Source organism: Salvia miltiorrhiza, unplaced genomic scaffold (genome assembly GCF_028751815.1).
Source record: "Salvia miltiorrhiza cultivar Shanhuang (shh) unplaced genomic scaffold, IMPLAD_Smil_shh original_scaffold_414, whole genome shotgun sequence".
Classification (NCBI taxonomy): domain Eukaryota; kingdom Viridiplantae; phylum Streptophyta; class Magnoliopsida; order Lamiales; family Lamiaceae; genus Salvia; species Salvia miltiorrhiza.
The window spans coordinates 32,942-45,346 of record NW_026651544.1 but is presented as its reverse complement, the minus strand read 5'-3'; the positions used below and the strand labels follow the sequence as shown (position 1 = coordinate 45,346).

The 12,405-nt window shown below is 37.5% G+C and overlaps 2 protein-coding genes across 7 annotated transcripts; both read right to left on the bottom strand.

Moving 5' to 3' along the window:
* Window positions 1–299: 299 nt before the first annotated feature.
* On the bottom strand, window positions 300–2,814 carry LOC131004509 (sugar transport protein 14). Its single transcript, XM_057931212.1, has 3 exons — window positions 2,429–2,814; window positions 982–1,934; window positions 300–895 (listed from the first exon to the last, which is right to left on the bottom strand). Exons 1-3 carry the CDS (start codon window positions 2,568–2,570, stop codon window positions 464–466), a joined length of 1,527 nt encoding a protein of 508 aa, XP_057787195.1. The 5' UTR covers window positions 2,571–2,814; the 3' UTR covers window positions 300–463.
* A 5,774-nt stretch (window positions 2,815–8,588) lies between these two features.
* Window positions 8,589–12,402, bottom strand: LOC131004506 (ribulose bisphosphate carboxylase/oxygenase activase, chloroplastic). 6 transcript variants are annotated; one of them, XM_057931199.1, is made up of 7 exons: window positions 11,792–12,402; window positions 10,815–10,955; window positions 10,632–10,730; window positions 10,303–10,413; window positions 9,849–10,224; window positions 9,589–9,728; window positions 8,589–9,483 (listed from the first exon to the last, which is right to left on the bottom strand). In XM_057931199.1, the coding sequence occupies exons 1-7, from the start codon at window positions 11,984–11,986 to the stop codon at window positions 8,845–8,847; spliced, it is 1,701 nt and encodes a 566-aa protein (XP_057787182.1). In that variant the 5' UTR covers window positions 11,987–12,402; the 3' UTR covers window positions 8,589–8,844. The 6 variants fall into 6 exon arrangements, with proteins under 6 accessions (XP_057787182.1, XP_057787184.1, XP_057787185.1 ...); XM_057931201.1 differs by having other exon boundaries at window positions 9,849–10,209; XM_057931202.1 differs by having other exon boundaries at window positions 10,815–10,925.
* Between the last annotated feature and the right edge of the window lie 3 nt (window positions 12,403–12,405).

The following is a 12,405-nucleotide window of genomic DNA, read 5'->3' as shown; positions in this document are numbered from 1 at the left end:
AATGCCTACAATACATTATATTTGCCTTATACTCAAACATTTAACTCTGATATGGCAGAACATATAACAGGTTTTGCAGTGTTTTTAATTTTCTAATAATTTACACAACTTGATTCAGTATGCAGATAGTGATGACGACTTAAGAAACAATAGAAGCATGTTTTAGAATTAGTGGAGGAAGAAAATGTTTTTTTCCTTCATGTCATCACATCTCTGAAAAAGAAATTTAGAAAGATTCCTCTCTTTTGTTTCTTTTTCTTTTTGTGAAAAAGAAGTAGCTACCACAATGTGTAAAGACATTGGTTGTAAACTGTATTATACATTTATACTTGATCAATAAAGGCAACACCATCGATTCATCAAGACAGAAAGACTCACTGATTTTTGTGAGACACGTTTACAATTCCTGATACAAACAAACTGTGAATCGATTTCAACATACATCCATAATGATAGCTATATATCAATAATTGTCCATATTCTTTTCAGGTTTAGTATATCTCTTCCAGAACCAGTGGTTCTGCCACAGCAAATGTATCTCCTCAATGGGGACTTGCTTCGTCTCCGGCAACAAGAAGAAGATGAAGCAACTCATGATGAAGATCAAGCCCGCGAAGAGCAAGAAGATGCCGTATTTGAGATGGCACAGAGCCGCCAGGAAGCACTGAGCAATGAGTGCAGTGAAGAGCATATTCACACACACCACAATGCTCTGCCCGGCTGATCTCGTCTCCAACGGAAACAGCTCGCTCGGGACCAACCACCCCAACGGCCCCCATGACCGCCCGTATGCCAGCACGAATACGCAGATCACCACCACCAGGAAGATACCGATCCCTTTAGGCAGCATCTTGCCTTCCCCGAATCTCAGCGCTAGAGTAATGGCTATTGCAACCTACAAACAGTAACCAAAGTTTTTTTTCAATCATAGTAGTATTAATTTTTATTGAGATTAAGTTAATAAGGAGTGAAGAACAGTACCGAGCATATGAAGAGCTCACAGCCAGCTTCTAAGAAGAAAGCCCTCCGGCCAAACTTGTCAACAAAGGCCATAGATATGAGAGTGGCCACAACCAAGGTAGCACTGGTGATGGCGGCTGAGTAGAGAGAGGCGCCTGAGCCGAAGCCCAAGCTCTGGAAGAAGACGGGGGCGTAGAAGAGTATGGAGTTCATGCCGGTGAGCTGTTGAAAGGCCGGTATGCCAATGGCCCCGAGGACCAACTGGGGCCGATTCTTCCTCTGCAAGAGGTTCCTGAAAGGATGCTTGATAGCCTTGGCGGCATTGCTGGCATCAATGAGGTCTTGGAACTCTGCATCAACCTTGGGAGTGCCTCTCACTTTCTCCAGAATCTTCCTGGCCTCGTCGTACCTCCCCTGTTCCACGAGGCTGTTGGGGGTCTCCGGGAGGAGGAGCCCGCCCACGAACATGAACAAGGCCGGCACCGCTGCTAGCCCGAGGGACAGCCTCCATCCCCACGGATGGATTTTCTCAACGCCGTAATTCACAAAGTTGGCTACGAGGATCCCCAAGCACGTGGTCAGCTGGAAGAGCTGGTTGATGGCGCCGCGTATCTTTGCAGGGGCCATCTCCGAAAGGTACAGCGGCACTGCTTGATTGCCGAAGCCAATGCCGAAGCCGAGGAGGATGCGGCCGATGATGAGCATGGCGATGTTCTGAGCTCCTGCATTCATGATTGCACCGGCGAAGAAGCTGATGGAGCCGCAGATGATGCTGGCCCTGCGGCCTTTGTTTCGGGTGACATGGGAGGCGCCGAATGTGGAGACGAGTGCGGCTAAGTAGAGTGAGGATGTGAACAATGTGAGGATCTGGTTGTCGTATCTGCAGTAGTCTGTTTCGTGGAGTTTCTCTTGTTTCCTTCTGTATATTTTCGGGAAGAATTCTTTCAAGAAGTCATCCATGGAAGTCACCCCTCCTGCAATTTTCCACCTCTAATTGAATCAAATCTTGTGTGTATATATATCAATATTTTCAAATACAATTCCATCACCTATCAATATTGAACATGTAGTGCAAAAATTACAATCTGCTTCCACTTAACTTGTGAATAATTGCTCTTATAGGATAAGTACGGAAGATTCATATAGTTTTCATGAAAAATGAATTTTTTATTATAACCCAGTCCAGTATATATATATTTGTCTTACACAGTAGTCACTAATACAACAAAATGCCACTAAAACGAAGAATCAATTATAGATACAAAATACAAAGAATCAATTATACATACAAAATACAATCATCAGTCGTCACTACCATTTAAAGACCTTTTTTTTCAACAAGAGCGATAAACACAGAGGTGAAATCCTTCGCCATTGGATAAATATAAGAAAGATTTTAAATTCATGAAATGGGATGAATGAAGGAAATAGAAAAATGGAAGAGCGAAAGAAAGGAAGAAAAACTGACCAGAAACACCAAGATCATAGCCGAAGAGGGAACCGCCCATGGAGCCAACAATGCAAGCAAAAATGAAATAAGGAGTGATTGTATACTCATAGAGATGAGCCCTCGCTCCCCCATTTGAATCCACGATTCCTCCACCCGCCATCTCTCTCTCTCTCCCTCTCTCAAATATCTGAATAGATAAAGATCAAGATTCGAGGTTTTTTCAAACCTATGCAGTGGACAGAAAAAAATCTATTCTTTCAGCATTAATATTATGTACAGCTGTTTTGGTCAAATGTGGCTGTTATAATAACGAATTCACAGCTTGGATTTGCAAATTGGGTAATGTATATTCTCACAATTTGGTGTTGTGAGCCATTTTTAATTGCGATATTCCGAGATTAGTTGACTGCATCTTCGTGTGTGAACAATATATACTACTCCGTCCGTCCCAAACGAAATGTCATATTTTTCTTTTTGGGTTGCCCCAAACGAAATATCATGTTTCTTTTTTTGGCAATGCACTCTCTCTCTATACTTCATATTTAAATAATTTCCATCAACCCACTTTATCTACTTTATACACATTTCTTAATCTTCGTGTCGAAAAAAAATAGGACATTTCGTTTGGAACGGAGGGAGTAGTCTAATAATACAATTTCCGATAATGATGGCAATGCGTCTTTGTCAGAGCAACGTCTCTTATTGGCTTAAAGTTGATGTTAACATGTTGACTTTGAGTGTTATGGGTCTAGCAGATAAGTTTAGTAGACCATTTCGCAGGAATAAAAATTCAAATAATAGTAATGAAAAAAATCGAACTGATGTGAATATAGTATCAGTTAAAATGGTTTATTCCATTTTTTATTTGATTCGATTAATTTTTAACAAAAAGGTAGTAAATTTTATTTTTGGTCAGTTTAGTGTGATTTCGATCGGGGCTGCAAAACACCAAAAATAAAATTTATAGTAATACTTTTTTGGTTGTCTTTGAGTAAACATTGATTAGGATTGCTCATTGAATAATGATAATTTATTATTTCTTAAATGATAATTTATTATTAATATCAGAAATTTGACGAGAAAATAGAAAAAAATATCTGATATCATTCGATTAATTCAATTCAACTCGGACAGTCTAGAAAAATTAAATATGTTTGTTCCGCAAATTCAAAAAAAAGAACAAAAGAAAAAAAAACAAATATGCTTGTTCAGCCTAATAGGCTTTTAAGCAAAATTGATCGAATAAACGAAATTAATATGCACGCGTACATTTTGGATAAAGTGGAATTCATCATAAATATATCCACTCGTACGCACGTATTTATACAAGTATATGTCCGGATGTACGATCTATTATACTATCTCCATCTTCATAAAATATATTCAATTTGTTATTTTCGTCGGTACTCATAAAATATATTCAATATATTTATAGCAAGTTTTTCACTCATAATAAAGTGAAACCTTTACTCCATTTAGAACACATTCAACTACTTTATTAAAATCTGTGTCATTTACAAATGAATACTTATTACAAAGACGGATAGAATACCATTTATTGCAAATTCATGTTGGAGATTCAGCAAGGTATTCCATGAAAACATGTATTTCTTATTATTCCGATTTATGAAGATAATTATTATCTAGCATAAAAAAAATAGTATAGCTATCCATCGATCAATAGGCCGATGCAGAGTGGGGTGGTGGGAGTACGGCTGTACCTCCAATATTTTTTTAGTAATATTATATACAGTATTCTCTCCCCCCATTGAATAAGGATAAAAGTGATATAAAGTGGTGGAACTCACAACTTTTATGAAAGAATGTGGTTTCCTTTTCTGAATTGATGAAAAATGAAAGTGAATCATTATCAATGAGACGGAGAGAGTATTATGTATTAGAAATAATTTTGCTCGTATTTTCTACACCTAAAATAATTAAGATCATTGTTTCTTGCATCTTATGCGGGCTTTGGGCGCAACTTAAATTAAATAAGTAGGCTGATGTTGGCGAACCCTTCATTACTCTTGGTGGCCCAACTTAACTTTAAAATGACAGCTAAAAGATGTAAGGATATTTTACTAATAATAAAAAAATTATTTAATTAAAGAGACCGAAATATACACACACAAAAAATCTAACTAAATTATGGATCCATCCTATCGATTACAAGGTATTTAGTCACAATTGAATAATTTTACCAGTTTAATCAATCGATTTCACCAGTTTTAACTTATAAGGAAATGTAGCTAGATTTTTTTATTTTATTTTTTTGATTTGGAGAAGTTGGAGAGGGGGAACAGTGGGGTTTGAACACGGGATCTCACTGTTCACACACAGGAGGTCGCACCGCTTGGTGTTCCTTTGGGACGGAAATGTAGCTAATAATAAACAGCTAATTTATGTCTTTGAAACCAGTGATAACGTCGATTTAAAAATCCCATTACTTGTTCAAGTGGGTATATTATATACAAACACACATATCCCATAATGATGTCAGACTTAATTATTGTATACTTCCATGCCTTTCTTATTTCAAGGTTTATAGTGACTAAATATTTTAATAAATCGATTTGACCAATGTTTAATAAAGGGATCTAGACAATATGAAGCTAATTTATGTTCTTGAAACCAATTGATTTGAACATGCTAATGTGGGTATATATAATATATTACACATTTTCCGATAATGATGTCAATCTTATGGTAGACTTCCATATCATGTATTTGTCGTAGAGTAGCGTCTCCTAGTCTATCCACTCGGGACACTCATCCAATCTAATTTAATTAATTTTTTAATAAAATATATTTTTTTTTCTATATTCATGTACACAATCCACAATCTAATAATTTTTTTTTGATCGGAAAAAAGAAGGAAGTTGTTGAAGAAGAAAGTAGTTTCGTCCTCATGGCTCCTCGTCTCTCTCCGATTACCATCTGACGTGGGATAAGCGTAAAACCTAGGGCTGGGTTTGTTATGATGCCTCACCGGAAAACTCTCGGGACGGGAAAAACCTACCCCTCTTCTTCTCACCTCTCTCCACTCCTCCATTTGTCGGGCCATGCTCCGTCGCTTATTAACAGCGACAAAAACTTTGGGGTAAGTTGATTGAAATCATGAATCCACAATCTAATATAATCTGTACTATCATTAGTGACATCAATCTAACCTAACATATGTTTTTTTATTTTTAATTATCTATTGTCTATAATAATTTTATATTATTTTTAAAAATACAATAAAATTCATTTAAAATATTTATTACTCCTTTTGTCCCGGTCTAATATTCTTATTTCTTTTCGGCACGAAGATTAAGAAACTTGCTTTTTATAAAAAATAATGCCTAAATATTTATAAAATAAGAATGAGACTAGTCTAGTGGGACATCCCAAAAAGGAAAATAAAACTATTAGAGTAGGACGGATGAAGTATTATACTTTGTAATATCCATACTTATAATAAACATTATCATGCATTATAATTGATATCACTCAATAACAAATTAACATTACAATTGAACTATAAAATTGAATAAAAAGAAACATAAAGTAACATGAGAAAAAGAGAGATTTAATTTGTTTGTGAAAATATAACAAAATTAGGCTCTATTCAAAGGGGGAAAAAATCAAAAGAAGTTTAATACTCTAATTTTTATAAAATTTTATAAAGACTTATTTAATATAATAAAAGAGTAAAATTTTGAAGTAGCCAAAATGAAGCATAAAACACAATTTATGGCCACACATTGAAAAAACACAAATTTTGGCCATTTTTATTGATTTGGACGTTTTTACCCTTAATGAGGCGGACCGGGTAGGATCAGGCACGCGGGTCGCGTGCCGGGTCGGGTTAGGCACTTATGGCACTATTAGTGCCATAAGTGCCAAGATTTTACTTTGATTTTATTTTGGATTTCCGTTGGCACTTATGGCACTATTAGTGCCATAAGTGCCAACGGAAATCCAAAATAAAACCAAGTAAAATAATCATTTTGGGCACTTATGGCACTAATAGTGCCATAAGTGCCATACGTGCAGCACAAATACAGAAACAACAACATCATTTAAACCCTAAATTGAACATATAAACCCTAAATGGATAATCTAAACCCTAAATGGAACATCTAAACCTCAAATGGATAATCTAAACCCTAAATGGAATATCTAAACCCTAGGGGGAAGTGTGCACGTATGGCACTTATGGCACTAATAGTGCAATAAGTGCCATACGTGCAGCACATAGATCAGATCAGATCTGCCATGGCTAAAATCGAAGGAGGCGGCCGATGGAGGAGGCGGCGCAACGATCAGATCAGATCCACCGCCGCCGCCTCATCAGACCAGATCTGTCGCCGCCGCGCGCTGGAGAGAGAGAGAGAGAGAGGGAGATGAGAAAGAGAGAGGAGAGAGCAGCAGCCGCTGGAGAGAGAGATGGAGGATCTCCTCCACCACCGCCGCGAGAGCTTCGACGAATTCTCCAAGCTTGGCGCCGCTGCCGCGCAGCCGCTGGAGAGAGAGAGAGAGAGAGGGAGATGAGAAAGAGAGAGGAGCCGCTGGAGAGAGAGAGAGAGAGAGAGAGAGATGAGAAAGAGAGAGAAGGGTAAAATAGTCATGACATACAAAAAATGGCCAAAATTTATGTTTTTTCAAATGGTGGACAAAATTTGATGTTGTATGTTGAATAGGGCCATTCAGCCCTATTGTTTCATAATAAAATGTATTTAAGATAAAAATTTCAAGAGTCAAAATGTGGTAAAGAGATAACATGGTGACTTGAGGTTGAGGTTGTTTGGCCGCTAGGTCATGCAATTTGATGACTTTACCATTTATTTATTTATTTCATTCTATTTTGTCGTATATAGGTGACTTTGAAGAAAGGTCACCATTATGGATAGTCTTATTGGCTTGCATAGTGTTGCCCAAAGTGAAGAGGCCCGACAGCCCTAACTGAAATCTCTTTGCAGGTTAACAATTTTGAAATAATTGAACCATGTTTCAAGTCGACCCGAAATCAGTAATCGACATTGAAAAAGGGTCGGTTATGAACCTAGGTTAGATATAATTGAAATCGGTTAATCGTCGGACCTAACTTTCGGCTAATCACCAATATTTTCTTAAAAAAACTTTCCAATAGTTTTGGGCTGAAAATCAACGCTTCTATGATTCCTTCAATTGAGAGCGCTCGTGATATAGCCATTTTGAAGAAGAAAACACAATATTTGGCCATTAATTGAAAAAATACAAATTCTGGTCATTTTTTACGTGTAAAGACTGTTTTACCCTTAATTAGGGCGGACCGAATTCGGGTTTACGCGCGGGTTAGGCACATATTGCACTAATTATGGCACTATTAGTGCCATATGTACCAACCGGAAAAAAAAAATAAAAAAATCTAAGTATATGTCACTAATGCACTAATATGGCCATAAGTACTATTCGTGCAACACTACATAACATAGTATATGGCACTAATGACACTAATATGGCCATAAGTACCATTCGTGCAACACATTAAATGGAGAATCTAAACCCTACGGGGAAGTACTGTTCAAAATGGCTCTAATATGACCATAAGTGTCATTCGTATAACACTAATGGCACTAATATGGCCATAAGTATCATTCGTGCAACACTGAGTATATGTCACTAATGGCACTAATAGTGCCATATGTGCCTAACCCGCACGCAAATTCAAATTCGATCCGAATCCGGTCCGCCCTATTTAAGGGCAAAACAGTCCGAAAACGTAAAAAATGGCTAGAATTTGTGTTTTTTCAATTAGTGGCCAAATATTGTGTTGGCATCTTCAAAATGGCCACATGAATATATTGTTTCACTTCAATTTTTCCTTTAATTTTTTTTTATTACAAATTACTAAAATTAATTTTTGTCCTTCCATTATTATCTATAAATACTCTATCATCCTATGAAATGGGGAATAAATATATGGGGATAAAGTATATGAACTTTGATTGCTATGTGAGGATATATGAACGAACTTTGAATATTTGAGTTCGATCATTCATAAGAATTTCCATTTTTTGTAATAAATGTTAGTTATAATAACAATTTTTTATCTTATGATAAATGTTTTTAAAATAATAAAATTAATAGTAAGATACGAATGATGCGGCACGTAGTTGGACAGGGAGAGCCAGCTGCATTAGAGATGAAAAGATTAGTGCAAAAGAATAGTTATAAACAAAGATAACCTCTTACCTCTTGATAGGCTAAATGGCAGAGGGGAAACATGACCAAACCTATTCCCAGACAATACAAATATGCGATGCTGCAATCCCAATTTAAAAGATTTGATCTAAAACAAACATAGCTACCCTGAGCTTCACAAACCTTATTATATACTAGCATTCAAAATCAAATTTCTTGTCTTTTTCCCTTCCAACACATACATTCTAATTCAACATTCCATGAACTCAATTCACCCATGCCTGCTGCTGTAAACCAGGAACAACCTTCACCTTCTCTCCACTTCCTCCATCAACAACCTTAATCTTCTCTTCCTCATTAAGATTCAGCCGCCGCACCAGCTGCTCGAGGCCGGCCTCCAAATCACTCAACATGATGGTCAATAGCTCATCCCCTTTTGCCTCAAAATTGAGCCTAGAATCAAGATTCTCTCTAGCATTGTTGAGCAAATGATCCACCAAACCTCCATTCATCCTATTCCTAAGCTTCTCGCTCGACTTCCTCTCTATAATCGACACAACGGCATCAAGACTGCAGCAAGAATCGAGCTTAAACCCGAACAACCGGCTCCTCTCATCCTGCTTGCTCATCTTTATCAGCAGCATCTCCGCGAGCTCCCTGCAGCTGAAATCATCGAACTGGAATAAGTGAGTTACCCGTCTGCAGAAGCCTTCGTTGGAAGAGAAGACACGCTTCATGGGCTCCGTATAGCCCGCGAAGATCACAAGGAGATCGCCATCCTCCAACACTGACATGATCTCTTCCAGTGCTTCCACGCCATATTCAACGCAGTTTCCTGCAGACTCTGCAGGCGCTAGACGGTATGCTTCATCCACAAACAAAATCCCACCCATTGCCTCTTCAATCTACAAAGTTAAGAAACCATGGATCAATAACAAACTAATGCGTTATCCAACTTTTATATTGAGAGCAGGATCTTTATCAAGTGGATGTGAGATAAGAAATACTACCTTTTTCCTAGTCTTTGGACCAGTTTGGCCGAGAAATTCCCCGACCAAATCCGTTCGCTGCACCTCCGTAACATTATCAGAAGACAGAACACCAACAGAACAGAGTAGTTTTCCTAGGATTCTTGCAACTGTAGTCTTGCCTGCAAGAATAAGTAACATTGGTAATTGAAGGTTAAACATGCAAGTTGGTAAGGCCTAATAAGGGGATGACGTGTCCAATTCTAATACGTAAAACATATAGGCAATATGGGGCGGGGTACCTGTCCCGGGATTTCCAAGGAAGGCCATGTGAGGCGGTTTCCTGGGGCCGAGGTCTACGCCCATGGCACGACGCTTCTCGTCCAAGAGCATGCCCTTGGCCCATTTTTGAAGCTGCAGCTTCAGCTCGTGTAGTCCTACTATCTTCGATAGCTCCAACTCGAATTCATCCATCTTCCCCTTCATCCCACCGTCGTAGTTCCTTGGCTCTTCCACATTTTGGTATTGGCTCATTGTTGTACAGGTGTTATAAATCTGTTGTGTGACGTCGTTCATCTGTTGGGCCAGATTTTGGCAGAGGCGCATCAGTTCATCGTTTTGGGCGACTCCCGATGGAAGATAATTGAATGGAATCATGCCTTCCTGCCCACCAAAACTCTACCATCATTCACTCAAAAGATGAATGAAATACTATATGTTTTCCACCCATTCTATCACCCTAAAACAGATACATACATCATCTTGTGCTGAGAAATCAGCATTGTATTCAGACAACGTCTTGACAACGGAGTTGTCTCCGGACGTCAACGCATAACCAACGGCAAGATGCAATGGAGTCATTGAGTTCTGAGACAAGATTCCAACAAATTACTAATTGTAGTTAGTTATATACACAGAGTAGATATTTATGGTTTTTGATCTCGAAGTTTAATATCCATACAAGTCTAATAGTACAATTTTTTCATCTGCCAAAACGACTAATTATTGGAAAATATGTAGAAAAATAGGCATAGTTTGAGGTAGAAAGTGATATTTATGTGATGAGGTAGCAAGAAATGATGTACATTGGTTCTGGCTTCGACGTTGGCACCGTACTGAAGAAGCATCCTAACGGCGTCGTTGCATCCATTCTTAGCTGCCTCGTGCAAAGGGGTCTCACCATACTGCAGTGAAGAAATATAATTAAGACGCACATGCACATCGTCTATCTATGTGTTTGATTAAAGACAAGAAGGAGAGGTACGTACGACGTTGTTGGCTTCCAACTCCACCTTCACTGCCCCACTCCACTCTAACAAATACTTCATTATATCAGCTTTGTTCTGACTAGCAGCAATATGTAATGGCGTCTGTATCAACTGCATCCATTCATATACTTGCTCAGTTCTCTGTTTTCATTAATCTATTATCAAACTGAAGGCCTTAACATAATTTTTTAAAGCGCCATTAATGCTGCAACTGATCAGCATTAATTGTAGGGTTCTCGTGAATCTTCATGTCACCGAATAATTATATATTCTGCTTTGATTTACATTTATAATTTCATTAAGGGTGAAATTGTATGTTTACACAAAAAGTGACTAGTTTTATATACTATCAATCTTTGTTAAGCAGAATGATAATTTATCACGTACAGTTGTTCTTTCGTTTTTTAGTCTGATTCAATTGTTGGTTAAAGCCCATGAGCACATTGAATCTATATGCAACATTTTCATATTGTGATCCCATATTTGGTTGTTCTATTTCTTCAATCCTAATTTTATTGAATTTTTTTGCTGGTTATTGCGATGCATATTTGATTTTCAGTTTTGGTCAGTATAAAGGGAATACTTCAATTGAAATACAAAATTATATTCAAAATAAAATTTTTCCTTAAAATGCATATATTTCCTATAAGAAAAATTGAAGTTGAAATTAACAAAATCAAGTCAAGATCACCATATCACAAGATATTGGTGTATATATACGGTCAAGTTATATCTCATGCCCAACATATTATTCTTTTTCAGAAAAATATACTATATGAAAATGAAATATCAAATTGTACTTCAAAGTTTAAAAAATGTACAATTTTGTCATTATATTTATAACTTGTTGGATTCGCAATTATCCTCACTGTCTGTAATCTATCCAATACACATAGTACAGTAACCTATATACTCCATTAATTACGAAAATGAAACAACATTAATATAAAAGGAGTGAGTAGAAAGAAAAATCTTACAAAAATGCTCCTTTCGTTAAGAGAAGAAGGATTTAGAGCGAGTAGCGTCTGCAGGCCAGTGAGATCTCCAGACTCGACGCATGCATGAATGTTTGTGACCGACGAAGTCGCCGCCGTCGGATTTGTATTTCCTCCACCACCGCCGCCACCGGAAGATGGCTTTGGCTTAGACTTATACTTGTCCTGAATCCTCATCCTGTATACCTTAATTAATTGTATCAATAAAAGCAAAGAAACTATATACAAAGAGAAATAGTATTTAGGAGTTGATCAGGAATAATGAATCCTTCGGATCTGTGGGTTTGCTTTGATACTTGTCTTCTTCTCCCAAACAAATGACAAAGTCAACTTTATTACATGTTACAGCCTAGACTTTTCGGACCACCCCCATTATATATCCAAGTCAACGTTTGATTTCTCTATGCAAAATCACAAATTGTTAGCTAATTGGTGGCCATCGACCAATATTTTAATCCAACTTCCACAGAAAATAGGTTTCTTCTTTTCTTTCTTCCTGTATGCAAGTTGCATGTCATGTCCCCCAATCACTCTTATTAGTTATAATTATGGGTATAAAACGTGTTTAGTTTGAAAAAGCTCGTCCCCATCCGATT